This window comes from Opisthocomus hoazin, chromosome 4 (genome assembly GCF_030867145.1).
Source record: "Opisthocomus hoazin isolate bOpiHoa1 chromosome 4, bOpiHoa1.hap1, whole genome shotgun sequence".
NCBI lineage: Eukaryota > Metazoa > Chordata > Aves > Opisthocomiformes > Opisthocomidae > Opisthocomus > Opisthocomus hoazin.
The window spans coordinates 24,515,445-24,532,512 of NC_134417.1; the positions used below are offsets into that span (position 1 = coordinate 24,515,445).

General features: G+C 41.7%; 1 protein-coding gene across 7 annotated transcripts in view; it reads right to left on the bottom strand.

Moving 5' to 3' along the window:
* LOC104334451 (uncharacterized) overlaps positions 1-17,068 on the bottom strand; it is a 209,001-nt gene that overhangs the window by 80,731 nt on the left and 111,202 nt on the right. For all 7 annotated transcript variants that reach the window (XR_012763680.1, XM_075418364.1, XM_075418365.1 and 4 more), the window contains one exon: positions 10,817-10,939. Coding sequence is in view for 6 of the 7 variants with exons in the window: in XM_075418364.1 (XP_075274479.1) it covers positions 10,817-10,939 (123 nt within the window). In the remaining variant the exon portion in view is untranslated. The remainder of the gene's footprint in view (positions 1-10,816; positions 10,940-17,068) is intronic.

Genomic DNA, 17,068 nt, shown 5'->3' on the forward strand with positions numbered 1-17,068 from the left:
GTTTAAAGGCATTCTTCATCAAATATACACACACAGACATACATATATGAGTTTTAAGCAATTATTGAGGCCAGATAATTTGCAAGAAAATCAGGGTATAGAATTAAAGCACGGAACATCAAAATTTCATGGACCAACGTGACACAATATCGTGACATTTTCACACAGCCATGGAGAAATACTTTCCTCTATCTTTTCACAAAACAGATCTGTACATTTCGCTCCACTCTCAGTCTTTAAAACAAAAAAGGACGATCCACTTCTGAATCTCAGAGCAGTACAAAGCATCGCAGCAAAGTAAAGCCAAAAGGAAGACTGCTAGGGTTACCAGCCCCCACAGTGGGGTAATACTAACACATATTTTGGCAACCGTACACCCTTCATGACTCCAGCTCACATCAATACGAAACCCGCAGGGACGGACGCAGACTCTCAGTGGAAAACTGGTGCCAGGGTAAGTGAATGACCACATGAAATAACAAGGCAGTACAACCCGAAGAATGACAATCCAGACAAACGCGTAACTTATGATCTTTAACAGTGTTTATATACTGAAGAAAACAGCCTCGTTAATTTTAGTGTTTCCTGCAGAAAAGAAGTGAATGAACCGGCTGTAGACAGTGCAGTTGGAAGAGGGCATTTTGCCTGCGCATCACAGCAGTGTGCGCTGAAACATGATAATTAAAGTTTTATATAATTTCTGCTTAGGAGAAAGGCTTTGAGATCACTGGCATCAGCAGCTTCACCGCAACCCTCCTGCAAGTGTTTCTGATGTGGGGCAGAATAGCAGAAGGAAAAATCTGCTATGGGGCCATCAATTTTTAAATACTATTCCTCAGCACAATTCAGCCAGGCCGTGCTGGGAGGCGGGAGGGTGGCAAAGGAGGAAAGGACCTCTATGAGGAGATGTGCTTAATAAGCGACAGCATGATGCAGCCCAAACTCCTTGCACAGATTCAAATCTGAGATATACTGAGGAGGTTTATACGTTGGGCCATCAGTGTCTTTTCTCGGCAGGATATGACAGTCTGAAGAAACAGTGATGGAATAAAAAAAGAGCGAAATGACTGATCCGATTAGAACATCTGTATTTTGTTAGCAGCAATATTAATGCCCACTTGCTGAGCTCAGTAAGTGTCTTTACTACAGGATACACAGGGAAACGTCTTTTCCACACACAGTAGGTAAAATATGCAAAAGAATGATAATCATGCAAATACCTTCATAATCTGATGTTTCCGCTTACAGTACATATGGGCTGCTGGTCGGAAACCTGAGCGCTATTTGTGACAAATGTCCTACCTGGGTTGGTAAAAAGCTTTAAGACATCACACGGATAGACTTCTCTCGCAAACTAACTGGAGCAGGAGCCAATCTTGGTAAAAATTGGTCTGGGAGGAGCAACCGCCAGTCAGAACCGCGTTGTTCAACATGTGCAAGGTGGGCAAGTCTGGCACTGTGCTTGCAGCGACAGGACTGTGCCGGGCTAGGGAAACAGCGCGGGAACACGCGCCATTCGGCCACAAGCTCCGTCTCTCTGCCAGTCTCGCCCAGCCAAGGTCACAGCACAATCCGCTCTGTCTCTGTAAAAACTGGCTCAGACACTGCTCCACAGCCACTACTCACAGGGTGCCTCCTCAAGAAGCCACCACAAGCGTCCGTCCACCACCGGAGCTATCACGATCCAAGGCCAATCTGCAAAATAAATCACCCGCGAGCAGAGGACAGCCTGTTACACAGATTTTCTTGCTCTGCTTCCTTATGACATATATTAATTGTGACTCTGCCAAAATTCATCCATGAGACGACAGAATCGGCATTAACACATCCCAGACCTGTCTATACCAACTTCCAGAGCTGGATCCCAACAAACAAGGTCACCAAGCACAGAAGATTCCTTTCCTCTTTCTTCCCCCCTTTTTTTTTTTTACTTCTTACTGAGATTAAAAATGACATCAAACTGATCACTTGATTGCTCCATTTTTATTAGTTGTTTTTGGACTCTTCGGCTGACATGGAGACTCTTGCAGGACAGTCACCGTTAACAAGGTTCTCAGGTAGGTCTTTCACAAAGATCTGGTATGCAATAACAACAGGTTTATTTCAAGTTGATCTTCTAATAAACCCCAGTTAAAGCCCTCAGGTATTCATGTAATTGAAGTTTGAGTAATCCAATATGATGTTGATCAAACTACTGATCTTTTAATAACGAACTGTAGCCCTCCCAGCAGTTGCCGTCTTGCTGACAGTCGTGTCTGGATCGCTTCCTCTGGGCCAACGCTTTGAACAGAGAAGCTGACAGCTTTCTGTTTGGTTTAGATTTTATCACAAATTGTTTTAAAGCTTCTTCAGGCTATATCAGACTGCTACATAGAAATGGGATTTCTATTAGTTGTCCCAGTGAAGACTGGTATTAAATGCTTCTAAAGAGGAGTATAAACACCACGCAGGAGTTGTACTTCTTCCTATCTCTGTATCTGCTGTTAGTCCTTGTTTACACGGCCTGTAGGCAAAGCCATAGAAAAAGCACTAGTTACCCTGCACAATGCTCTCACTGAAAGGCAAATGTGCACATTTTTCCTCTCATAATTTCCATTTAAAGTGTGAATTGAAGGTTTCTAAGCCTTGCCTCTCTACACAAGAGTAATTCAGTCGCAATTTCCATTTTCAATGTGCTCAAAATGAACACCAAGATGACTCATGTGCTGTTTATAAGATGCTTATATTTGCTGGTAAATACCTTGCTACAAACAAGCTATAATTTAAGTATTCAAAAGTCTTGCTTCTGCATAAAATTACTACTAACCGTAATTTTGGAGACCATGACCAGAGCTTCAATTTCAGGCTTGCAAAGCTCTTCCTACACAATGATTCTTAAAAGTACGAGTGTATTTTCTTCTCTGACAACGGCAATCATTGTATCTCTGTAATTGCAGAAAAGATTACCTAGCTTTTAATTCACATTAGTCAGCTGCAACAATACCAGGCTTCTTTCCCTTCCTTTAAAATAAACTAATTATTGTCAATCAGCCCCGCAGAATGTTAACATTCTCCATAACCTGCCTTTCAGAGGTAGTCATAAATGCTAGAAACTAGCTAATATAAACTAATCAGAGCCCTAGAAATATCTCAAAACATATTTGTACTGCAGTCGATCATTTTTGTCATATTATTCCCAAATATTATATTTTGTCTGGACAATAATAGTCCTTTCGTATAGTTATATAGTGCTTTTCATCTAACTATTCAAAGCTCTCGCACTAATTAAACCACATTAAATCCCTGAGCGGTGCAGCAAATACTATAGTATTTCAAAATCTGAAATGTTTCCATTGTCACGAGCTGATCAATAAAGCTTTATGCATCGAGCAGTTTGGACAAAGAAAACTTTTCAGGCCCGCGTGTTTGCTCATGCCCAACTTTCTGCACAAACTCACAACTGCAAGAGCTGGAACCACATGCAGAGAAACCACGCAGGGGACGACTGTTATTCTCCCCGCGCTTTACACGACCACTCCTTTCCAAAGATAATAGCAAGTTACAGTTCCCACTTCGTCTTTCCTCCCAGCTGGTAGAGCCCACGTGAGGGTTTTCAGCTCCCGGAGGAAGACACGGGCGCTGGAAGCCTCAGGGAAGCAGCCCATGTGCCGAGTCTATAATCAGCCGTGACGCACGGCGAGCTTTCAAGCGCCATATGGACTAGCCCAGCAGACGCCGTGGAGATGGGACTCTGCGTTTGTTGTTACCTGGGAGGCCCGTCACATCTAGAAACAATTTTTCCCTTTCAGTCCGTATCAGATCAGTGATCAATAATTCATCTGATAACTGAAATGCAGAAAGGGGTGCCAGTTTTCCGCGGTTTGTGAATAATACCGCGCTTTTTGGAAAACACCCTGCTTTGGAGCACAGCAGAAGATGTGCTGCAGCAAACGTATGACACACCCATATGCCACGACACACCCAGCCCTGTGTAATCCCCACATAACCTGAAAATTAAACTGCCAGTTGCGTGGTTGGTTTATGCAAAAGGCTGTTATTAAAATGCTGCAGCTGAATTAAGCATTCAAAGAGGAAAATCTAGACACCAAAATAAACCCTCTGTGAGAAAAAAGGGATTTTTCCTGCATGGAAAAAAGAGATTTACCAACATAATCTTGAAACAATCATTGAAGTCTTGAAATAGAAGTGGTCCCAGTCTGTCCAGAGAGCCAAATGCAGGTAGGACTCCTTCAGCTGTTGCTTTGGAGTCTGGGATCAGGATATTCCTCTTGACAGCAGCCATTTCTACCCAACTGGTTCGCATAAAACTTCTGCTTAAAAAAAGGACTGAAAACTGACTGTGCCTGTCCTCAGCTCCAATCAATAACAACATGCATCCAGGATAAACGAGCTCTCTCTTCACTGGCAATATTCACTCTGGAGGAAGCTGTCACAACTGTTAGCTCATCTGCCCTGAGGGATATCAGATGTGAGAAATTATGTGGCTTAGCTCACAGCCGTCTTTGCTCAGTGTGTAAGAGAGGAGCGGGGAGACTTTAGCAACAGCCGAGCATGAATCAGGAAAAATCTAAGCAAGTGCAATTAAAATTCAAAAATAAATCAATTATCAGAGCATCAGATGCTGTTCTCTGCTAAGACCACCACATAAGTGCTCAAAAAATAGGCTGGAAGTGTCTGTTCTGGTCCAAGTGATGTGTCTACCTTTCCCTGACTGAAAAAACAGGTCAGACCCAAAATGACTCTGATTTTGCTGAGTATATGATACGTTTTAATAAGATTGAAAGGGTTCGTGCGTCCCCAGCTGCCAACGGAGTGGGTTAGGCTTGGGAGGACACACAAAATGAGAGGGGACTGGGCAAACCAACCCTCGGCACTCGCTCCACGCCGAGAGCCTGAGATGAGCCTGCTGAAATGCAGCTCGGGTTCCTGCCTGCCTGCATTCAGGTAATTCATTTTAAAAGCCCAACAATCTACAGTTCACACTACCTTTATGCATCTGTCGTCACTTTTAGTACTTCTTTTGAGAACATTTTTTGCTGTAGTGCTACCATGAAGAGACAAATGCAGAAAGATGACACTATTTGCCTAGGAGAGTGCAAGTGCTTCTCGCAGCTATTGATCCCAGCTGGCTCCGGATGCAGTCCAGGAGCGTGAAGAAAGGTCAGGCAAATGACCCCCAGCCTTCATTTCCTCTCAACAGCCAGAGACAAATGCTTCAAAACGAGAATCATGAATTTCCAAAAAGATTTACTCAGGAGCAGAAATAAAATTACAATCCCAGTAAAATTCGCAAGCGTAGCTATGGATGCCTTCAGTAGTTCCTGCCCGGACCTCCTCTGCAGCCGTGCACAAACACCACGCCCTTCTCCTGCCGAAAGTCAATAGTCTCCAGAAAACCATGGAAGTCTGACCGCATAATGCTAAATAGTGTTTAGAATGCACAATTAATCCTTAATCTTCATTAATATACTTCCCTTTATGAAAGGAGTAAGGGAACCCTTGATTTTTTTCAGCTGCGATCTGAAATCAAAAGCAGTAATTATGCTTTTTATTTGTGACTAAAGATACTGATTTGACAGGTAGGAGCAACCATAAATAGACAATATTTAAATGTAAAAACAGATATTGCTTCTTGTCAAATTCACTTCAAACGATCAGACATCTACAGGTACTCTGGATGTACAAAGTCATGGAGAAGAAAATGTTTATTCTTCGGCCTCTGACAGTGTTTCACAGCTTTTTTATATTTTGAAACCTAAATACTTGGAGTTTGCTGATTCAGCTATAAGAACCCATGTTAGAGTCCCAAGGTACACAAAAGCATGTAATGACAGGGTTGGAAATATCAGAAATTAGATTTTCTCCTCTTATCTCTCACAATTCTTTTTCTTTTGCCTAATTTTTTTCTCTTCCTTTTTGAACTGCTATAAAAAGCAATAGGTTAAAATGTCTTAATTATCAACAGTGTTCATCCAGGGTCTGTTAAGTTCACAAGATGCAGTTGTCCGTTCCCCTAATTCTCGAGGCGGACATTAAGTGGGCACAGTAATTAAGTCACAAATAATTAGGTAATTGTGATATAATTCCTACAACTGGTTTTATTTCCATATCTCAAGACAAGGCCTGAAAATAGCGAAAGATGAAGAAGGCTGGGCGGCTTCACCTCGTCTGGGATTGCCTTCACTCGACTGCTCTATGATTTGAGTTCATGCCAAGTGGTACTGGTTGCTCCTGTCATCAGAAATGGTATATTTTTATTTTTGTAAAAGAGAATTTGTTTTCCTTATTCTCTTTCTATTGAAGTGTTCCTGAAAGTAACTAATTCTGTGTCATGGCATGCCGTAGTGTTACGAGTCAAATGCAGCTTTCTCAGATAAGGCAATGCAAAAGCATCCTGAATGCCTCCAGTGGACTAATTTATCCTGTTCTATTAAAAAATAAATTAATTAAAAAGCTCCTTGGCACCTCCCTGGAGGTGTACAGCATTAGGTCCTTGAGGTTCTTTTTCACAGGACAGGGCCGAAGCCTGGTGCATTGATTTGCTGGGCAAGGAAAACCGGCCAAGTGCAGAATTAGCACTTTTGTGTTTGTCCTCTTTGACAAAACCAGAGCTTGCCAAGAATAAGTTACTCCTCAAACCTTACAGACTAAATAAATGCTGAGGTCATTTTAATAAACACTGTCTTGCTCTTAGACACATCCCTCACTACCGTGTTTAGCCCAGCTATTCACTCTTCTGTGGCAACAGTGTTTGAAGAGCTCCCGTCCAACCTGGGATCAGGCTCAATCCGTAACACCAGTGACTGTGACATTACTGGGGTAAGGAGCGGTGGCCCGGCAAAGTCACACACCGGCTCTGGACACAGCTGCTCCCAAAGTCCCACCGGCAAGGGGCAGGAAACCTGAGGCTGGACCGAAACCCCTGGGGACGGGGTTGCAGTGATCGCAATATTACTCTAATCAGTAAAATCAAAGCTTCTTTTCATCAACAGCTAATCAAAGGACTTCATTTGTCTCTAACTTCCTCTGGTTGCCTTGATAGATGAGAGCACAATAATATAAATAAGAAATGACAGTTTACTAAAGAAGGTTAACATAAGGTCACAACCTTTTTCTATTTGACTTCTGGAGCTTACTCATGTGTGAAAATGTGCTTTTGTAGCTGTAGCCTCAGCAGTCCTTACAGATCTGGACTTGTGCCAATAACTGAGTTTTAAAATTGTATTTATGTCCAGAAAACACCATTTCTGCTTTTTTTGTGATGTTCCAGTAGAATTGTTCCGCATCACCATAAAATATTAAAATACCTACACTTCTCACAGCGTATCTCACTGACACAAGTAGTCGGCAGTACCTCTGCTTAAGAAACAAGGAGGTACTGCACACGCACACACACATTTCTTCTCCCTTCCGCAGACCAAGTTACAGCTTTCTGAGCAAACCCACCCATGGGCACCGGCCAGACTGCCCCCAAAGCACTGGACACCAGTACGGATGCACACAGCACAGAATCAGGCCGACAGCCATACACTCGTAAATGTCAAATATTAATTTGTTGCATTATTTGTGCAGTGATTTAAATTCGAGTCTTTTCTCATCATGAATTTCCATCAGACACGTGAAGAGCGAGAGGTAAGCATGAGCTTTCTGTCAAAATCTGTCACGCCTACGCGACTATCTGCCAGAAAATATTTCGCTGTCAGATAAGAAAACTGAAGTTCTGTCCAGAAACACCGGAGAGTACAATCTGCAGTACACCATGTAGATAATTAGTTTTGAAAGGCTAATCAGTTCACCGGTCTCGCTGGCGTTTCTACATAGACGCATGTGCCTTCACCTTCCTACAGCTTGTCTCTTGATGTGAACATCCCTCGTTGAAGTGGTCAGACTTTCCATACCACAGAACTTTGAATAATGTATGCTGCCGTAAGAGCCCCCAACGAGTTAGCAAAGATCCTTACGGGCCTCAGGAGGAGTACGGACCCCACACTTGATTCCTTCCCCACATAGCTCCAACCAGCTGCCAAACCACCCAAGAAAGGGAAGGTTTAGTCAATGCTGATAGCAATAACTTATTTTAAGATTATCTCGTCTATTTTATGCTGCTGTCTCGTTCATATTCATGGAGCCTTGCCTTGCACACACCTTTGACACCCTAGAAGACAGAGATGCTGAGCATCCTCAGCTCATTCCAACTGTGACATTAGGGCTCTGGGTCTCCTGAAGCGGCTCACAAAACTCCCAACTATTATTGATCACATCAGCAGTACATTCCATTATGTTATTGTATTAGTGAATTTTTACCCACTTTCCCTTCCTTAGCATTAAACAACTACAAAACGCTAAAACCTTTTTTATTTTTTCAAAAGATACAGTTATTTCCTGACAAGATTTTTGCTTTTTGTCAGAAGGATGCTCTGTTCTGCTTCTGAAAAAACAGGATCAATCTTTGCACTAGGAATGACTTACTGAATAAAACCTGTGTTACTTCCACGGTGCTCTTCTAATGATACACCTTATTTGTACCTTGGCTTATAAAAAAACCCGTACACCAATTGATCATTTCGGTCACTAGTGAAATAAAACCAACCATGAGATGGATAATGGGAGCAGAACAATAGTACACATCTATTTAATGCTCGAGTTCAGACTAAGAGGTAACATAAAGCACAATGATGCTATAAAGAAAGAAAGAATGCAACTACCCAGAGCAACTATCAGCCTTATCCTCCAAAAACGCTGGCTAACCTGAATGAGAAGGCTGTTTGACTCTCATCTGCAAAATGACCCCTCTGGGCAATGCAGAGGCATCAATAAAACACCAATTCAGCGTCAGCTCCTGACAGACCAGCATCTTCTAGCCCCACGCGCACTCTTGTTCGGAAGCTCACTTTTCCCTTATGTAGTAATGAACCACTAAGTTACTTCTGTTGTAATATCCGACGGCTGGAAGTTGGCTAAAGCTGGCCTTCTCGCAAGTCAGTATAGCCATATGCTCATCGTCAATTATCACCTCCACAGAAGATCAGGTGTAATTAGCATCACTTTGTCCTATGACTCAAGCATTTCCAGTTTATTGTATGCTTCCATTTTTGTCTGAAGATTTAAAAAAGCAGTTTCGAAACAGCTAAGAATATATTCTCCCATAATTCCTGGTAAGGTAGTATATAGTGGAAGAATCAAGTATCTTCAGCTCTGTTTGAGTTTTTAAAGAATGTCAAAATACTAGAATTTAAAGTATATTTTAAGAATAGAATTGTGCAGAAGGAACATTAACTAATTTATTAACACAAAAATATTTTAAAGGAATCGGGACTCTTCTATGCTAAGCAATTCAGGATTACAATGAGTAGGATCCCTGCTTTCAAAAACTTAAGTTTTTGGACAGCTTTTACGCAGACCTGAAAGCAGTAGGTAGTCATCAACATATAGATCCACCCACTGGTTCATGGCCATATTACCAGCCAGTCCCCACAAGAGGTCAGAGAAGGCTGAGCCGAAGTAGCAGGAACCTGGGAATCACACGAAGTATTTCCGGCCTGAGCTCTCAAAAAGCCAAAATGAAATCATGGAGGACCATAATGAAAAGCTTCAATCAAAACAAAATAACCATCTACAGCTTATTTACACTGTCAAGTTGGATATCAAATGATAGGTTGCTGTGGAAAATTATTCTACCATCTTCTAGTGAAAAAAGGAGTGCAGTCAAATAAATTATGAAGTCAGGATAAAGCATACGACCACAGCCAAAAAATACATTGCTTTGTAAAAACTTTAAGAAAGGAGTTGAAGGACAACGGTAAAATGAAATGCTGGAAGAAAGGAATTTGTGAGATACTACGCAACAGGAAAAGCCAGAGAAGATGGTTTCTTGTGAAAAGATGACAAAGAAGTTTATGAAAACCTACCTAGTACCTTGCATCTCGAGATAATCAAAAAACCATCAACAACATACTTTCTGCAGCAATGAAATGCAATCGAGGGCGCAATCCAGGCACACAGCCAGCGCACACAAGATGACAGGGCAGCAAACCTTCATTACCTGTGCTGGAGGAGAGTTCAGGAAGGAAGAACTGCTCTGGTCTGCAACACAGTACACCTTGGCCACTTTACACCTGATCTCCCCTACATTTTGCAGCATCTGATGATGCAAAAAAATGTAGTGACTGTAGGTCCACAGATCAGATGGGCTTATTTACACCTACTCTATGTTTACCAGCGCATCTTTAAGAAGTCTAACCATAATTCATTATGCATTCTAACATAAGCTTATGTGATGTTTTGCTTCTACACAAACTCAAGCTTTTGCATAAGTACAAATTTTACCCCATAATGCACCAACTAGACTTCTATTTCCCTTAGGAAGAATACAAATGGGTTTACGTGGCATGTGGTTTTAAATCCTTTTATATTCAGCTAATCTCTAGCTGTGGAATTGTGATTGAAATGCAAAAATGTATGTGTATTTTCTGATAAAGAATATTCTGGTTTAGAGACAGAAGAAATGTTATCAAAGATATACCCTTTCTTCAAGTTTTCAAAGTGGTGATGAAAATTCCATAATCAGAACATGGCACAGTCAATCCATGTTAAGCGATAACATTTTTTCAAAAAAAAAAAAAGAAAACAAAAATCCAACCCTTTGAAGTGTTCTTATGGTTACACCTTCATAATCCAGACAAGAGAAGATCTGCACTCTTGACAACTCTGAGTATGTGTTCTTCAGCTGTCTCCAGATAAAAGCTAACATTTCCTTTTCCTTTCTAATGTCATCTTTGATTTCTTCATAGCAGTGAGACACAGTACAAAACATTACCTCCACACGATTTTCCATCTTCCTCCAGCTTCTGGCCAGTTGGACATTTGCAGTGGTAGCTGCCGATGGTATTCCAGCACTGGCCATGACAGCCGCCGTTCTCAGCGGTGCACTCGTTTACGTCTGTCGGAAGGAAGCATACAGCAGTCAGCAAAGAGCAGGCATCGACTACATTACCCGGTTAATCTGAAGACCATCGTGTATGATTCTGATGTGACAAAATGAGAAAGCTACCATGACATACAGCCAAGGACCTTGAAGGCAACCACACAAGCAGTGACTCCCAGCTCCGCTGCTGTGCCCCCAACTCAACCAAGCGGTGCAGCGGTGGGATTGGCCTCCCCAAGTTCTGCGCAAGGCAAGCTATGGGGCCCCCCAGCTCGGGGCCCTGCCCAGGTCACCACCTTCCCACTTCTGCGCAACAAGATGGGGAACCATCCCTTTACTGTCATTTCCACCAGGCTTACTTGTGCATTAGGTTGCTTTTAGCAGTCACGGCAGAGATGCGAAACCTCTAAAAGACGACAGTATTTTAAATCAATTAAGGTCCTTCTTTCCCTCAGATCTGTGTGCACTAGTATCTACAGACTGTACTTATTCACCTGATCGAGTCAGTGCTTGCCCACATGCAAAAATAGAACTTTACACATTATAAATGAAGAACAGTAAAGAACCACATAAATAAATGAATAAGTAATTAGGTTAGCCAATGGCAGAGAAAAATCGATAGTGAAGACATTTGCTTTTTAACCCGTATATTTATATACCCTACATAAAAGTTTCTGAAGAAATGCGATAGAATTTATCAGGCCAGTAATACCGCCCTGCTGAACAGGATCACGGACAACAGATGGTATGGAAGAAACTCTAAAGCAGAAAATTTATCAAACGGAATAGTAAATGGAACAAAACCAGCAGGTAGGTGTTTGCTGCGCTGATTTCATGTATTCTGGAATGCAGACTCGTGCAATGCTTTCCAGCTTGCTTGGCTCTCTCTGAAGCGTTTATGTCACACAGACACATCATTCATCAGCGCAGGGGTAAGCAGGGACAGCAACGAACCTGCGTGAGAACTGAATCATGGAGTGGTTGGGGTTGGAAGGGACCTTATAGACCACCTCGTTCTAACCCCCCTGCCAAGGGCAGGGACATCTTCCACCAGATCAGGCTGCTCAGATTCCGGTCCAACCTGACCTTGAGCACTACCAGGGAGGGGGCAGCCACAGCTTCTCTGGGCAATCTCTGCTGGGGCCTCACCACCCTCATCGTGGAGAATTTCTTCTTTATATCTAATTGAAAGAATAACGGGCTGTGGCCGTCTTTTTTGAAATGTTTTTGCTTTGACAAATATCTTGAACTGGCTTGGTGGCAGAGCAGACCTCGGCATGTGGGTAAGGGGAAAGCTAGGGCTAAGGGGACACACCACTTTCTCAAAGCCTGGCAAGAGGGTGCAGGTGACAGATCTCATGTCCGCAAGGCCTTTTGCACTGGTGGAGATCACACGTTCAGCCTAGAGAGCAAGAAAAGCAGGGGAAGGGGAAGGATTAAGCAACAGAAGATAAGCATCATCTTTGACTGCAGAAATCGCAGGCAGTTACTCTGTATTAGCAGCACTCTGCATCTCCAGTGGGGATATGCAGCTTCTTAAAAAACTTCTAATCAGACTCTGGTCAAAAGAAATACAAAGTGTTGTAAAGACAAATGGAAAAAAGAAAGAATTTCACATTCATGAAAAAGAAATGAGAGCCTTTCAACTGCATCCTTAGCTGTTCAAGATTTACCAAGGTTGGTTAGTTTTTCGATGAGCTTGAGCTTAGCTTTACTAGCTCATTTCTGATCCTGGCTAAAAAACAGAGGTTAAACGAAATTTTGGGGAGGTTTCAGACTATTAAAAAGCTAAAAGAAAAGTGTATCCTGAAACGCTAACATTTACTAAAATGCAGCTGAAGAGGCACAAACTCACTAAAGCCATCTCTTTTCTCTATAGCTCTAAATTCCAGTGTAACGGTCGACTCAACAAAACTTCCTTTCTCCTCAGTAATACTGAAAAACACCGGCAAGCTATATAAAGAAAATATTCAGTTATCTCAGAGCTACACAACAAACCAAATCCTAACTCGCGTGAAGTCAGCAAGGCTCTTCTCGATTTCGTGGGAGCACAATTTAGACAGAAACTTTTCAGAAGAAAAACACTCCCTTCTGCCCGAAATTGCAAAAACAAATCGTACCAAAATAAGACATTCGTCTGTTCGCTTCTGTGCAGCAAGAGATGGAGAAAACATATGACAAGTGACAGATTTTAGACATATTCCTCAAAGCATTGGAAGAAGGCACACTCGCGCTGAGCATCGTGCAAATCGACAAAGCAGGCATGTTCCAAATGATTTACTCCCTCTAACTAGCAGACATCTTGATGTGCCTTGTGGTAATAAACAGTAATGAGCCACATAATAACCCTGCTCCACAGCTTCGACTTCTATTTATACCAACAGTATCGAAAACTAATAAGATCTCTTGCTCTTTTTATTTTTTAAACAAAATAATGGGAAGAACTACTTTATTCTTCTACACTGTGTTGAGCACCCTCAATGCTACCTGACCTCCTAGCACAAAATATTGACTAAGTGATGTAGTCTATGATATACAGCCCAATTTATTAACACCAGGGTCTATTTTGAACCAAAACATTGGAAGAAAACCTTTCTAGCTGAGGAGCTAATCATTATCCTCTTGATTTCACTAGGGTATAATACATTCGGAAGTGTATAGTGCTATTGCATACTAATGTATAGAATGTTTTTCCTTCTGATTGCAGCAAGTTTCTATTAGCAATCAGAAATCTTTTCCTTTCTTCTTCAGCATAAAAGGCTGTGGTCCGCCTAGGAGTTCTGCCCCCAGAAATCTCGGTGCTATATGACTGATAACCTCATCTTCATCTTCCAGGTCTCTGTCTTCTTAATGCTCTGTCCAGGATTTCCTTGTCTCTGCCTCAATACTTGTTTTCATCCTTTGATGAAATGTTTTCACCCATTTCTTTGCTGCTTCTTACACTAGAGATCCCCCGCTTTTTCTATCACTCACAGAAAATCTGACTTCTCATCCACGTCTCTTTAAAACTTATACCTCATTTAAAGCTAATCATCATAACTCAGAAGTTAAATTACAGTTTATTTTAAGACACCAAAATAAGCTTTTTGATGCAGCTCTGTCCCTATTAGATATCACTCACATTTGAAGGAATACACTCACTAGGTATAAACTGTACTAGTTTTAACCTTCATGTTACGAAAATTTGCTCTCTAAGCATCTGCGTCCTCGGCTGTACTGTCTCGTGTGCAAGAGCTGCTCCATTACCTGTACGCTGCCAAGTTGTTTCGTACAACCCGGTAAGAAAGGTCAGAAGTTGCCTCAGTCCAAGACTCATGAAAATAAATGATCTGAATGTGAAGTAATAAAGAATGTGTTTTACATTTGTAAAAAGATGGTTCATATAGCTCTTGTAAGCCACAGTCAGCTGTTCTGTATTCCTAAAATACACAGAGTAGTCAGCATTTTAAAATACGATTACAGCTTTGCCACTGTAAAAAAGGGGAAAAAAACCCCAAGAAAAACAATTCTGTCAAATGACAAATTTCTGTCTGCTTTCCATATCCAATGTCATTCAAGGTTGCAGATAAATTTGCCTGTTGAATAACAAGAAAAATGACAGAAAATTTCTGACATGTAACAAGTCTGCCAGGTTAGGTCTGACAAGAGTTCAATGTTATCAAGACTATCAATCCATCTGTAATGACACGCTGTAGGCGCTTCAAAAAAAATAAATGTGATGTTTGCTACTGCAATGTTTCACATTTATTTATAGAGCCAATGTTGTAACACAAAAACATTATCCATGGGACGTACTCCATGTGAGCTTTCAATCCTGCCCTGTGTCTTCAGGAAAAACAACAAGAAAAAACACTTCATCTACTTGATATTAACTTCATACACGATCTGTCTACCATACGTGTGGAAAAAACCCACAGCTTATTTTAAATCCACTCATATTCAAAAATGTGAATTGTAGAGAGGCACCGATGTCCCACATTCCCTGCACATGTGGTATTACAGAACTGCACTGCGTAACAAGGTATTCTTTTACCTAAAAATCTCATCAAATATTTGAAAAGTAGAGAAGAATGCCTTTTCTCCCTGAAACGGACCACCTTTGCACAAGTAAATATGCCTAGGAGCTATATGCCAAATGGAGAAGGACTGATTCCAGTCTTGCTACTTCTGTATTCTTCTTCAGTGTTCCTCACTCCCTGCCTGAAAATCTCACCCAGCAGAGCAAGTCAGAGACACCCCCGGCTCCAGGGAAAACCACCCCTCACCGGGTTTTGATGCAAGCCTAGGCGACTTCAGCTTTCCTACAAATAAATGAAAACCTCATATAAAAGCAGCCACTGGACAAAGTGTTTTTTGTTGGTAATTCAGTCTCCTGCACACACCCCTACGCTGAGCTACAGGTGAGGGCTGCAGCCCTGTGGGTCCTCTGCACGGAGCCAAACGGAGCATTTTCAAGTGCCAGCAAGGGATCCAGCCTGCCCTGGCTGCCCGGCTGCCGGAGCAGGGTCTGCACCGAGCAGGCAGCACCCTGCGAGGAGAGGACCTCGTTCCGCAGCAGGAGAACAGCAGAGTGAATCACCACTTCATCTGGGCAGCAACTGGCATGTTTAGATCTATGGGACACACCAGCTCACCTACTACCTACAGGTTCAAGTATTTTAAAGTATATTTTACCTGTACAACAAGTCTATGTAACATGCATTAAGATAAAGACTCATTTCTAAGATAGCAAAGAGAATTTCCTAACTGCAGCCCAATATTTAAAACCTGTTTTCCAGGGTTTCTATATTTATCAGCTGTATATGAGCAACAACTTCAGTGATTTAATGCAGCCGCATGCAAACTTGCCATTCCAGTGACCAGCCTTTGGGGCTAACCCGCGCTCTGACCCGTAAGCCGCTGACTTCAGTGCATGTCAGAGCTCGCTGGACTCGGAATAAATCACTGAAGTGGAAAAAAATCTGTAAAATCATTCACATTGTTATTGCAATACCACGAGAACAAAGCCTACCATCATGGAGAGTGGAGGTTATTTTAATTAGCTGAAAAGTGTTAGGCTAACACATTGTACTTCAATTAGGGGTCAAAGTAACAAGAATATATTTATTTAGGAGGAAGACAGTGTTTCACTAATAGCACTTCTTCCCAGTTGGGATTTTCTCCTGCAGACTATGAAGAAGATGGTCTGATTTCAAGAATCTCAATGTTACATCTCTATCTAAGAAAGAGATTTGATTGCTCTCTCTAACCGGCTCTGGTAGCTTCTATTGACTTTAATACCCATCTAGAGACGTAAACTCCTAACTCAGAAAACATAATTTGAATACTTTCAGGTACAAAACCCTCATAAAGGTTAGAAATAAAGCTTAAATAGAGTTTATAATGTGCAACTTCAATGCATCTGGATGTGTACTTCATATATCCCAGTGCCCGGCACATGAACAAAGGAGTACATATGCAACTGTATTACAATTTGCTTTTATAAGGAGGTGTTACAGGCAAGTGTCTACAAATCATAATGCACGCTTGACAACTTCTCACTTACAGATCAAAATCATTTGATTCAACTTTTTAAAAGCGCTAAAGATCCAGCAAACAGGTAGCTCCTTACCGTACAGGTTTAGACACTGTTTTTTAAAATTATGGCCCAGATGGTCTGCAAGCGAAACCATATGTCTGAAAAAATCCCGAAACCTGAGAAAGTTGATTTGAACTTTAAAGGCCACTCGCTGCTATGATGCAACGTAGCACATGTTAATACCTATGCACACACATCATAGCGATGCTCTGTGTAAATACAATGTAAGGAGCAAATACATCGGACAGGCTGGCGAGCACAATGCTCACACCCCGGAGACTGCATTTGTCTTTTTCTTCATTTTGTGCCAGAGCTTTGTAGCAGTCATCTTTGAACAGTAATTGTCTCTAAAACATAAATTACATCCATCACTTCCAGTGCTAACCACAAATTATCTGCCTGAATAGAAAACAAAGCTGCTCATTCTGATAGTCAAGCACAGTCCTACACGTGTATTGATTAAGCACTCTTCATGCTTTATTAGGTTTTCTTCCTCCACAAAGTCAATAGCAGGATGAATATTTCTTCTTGTGCTGTTTTGAAGTATCGTAAATCTGAACTGTTAT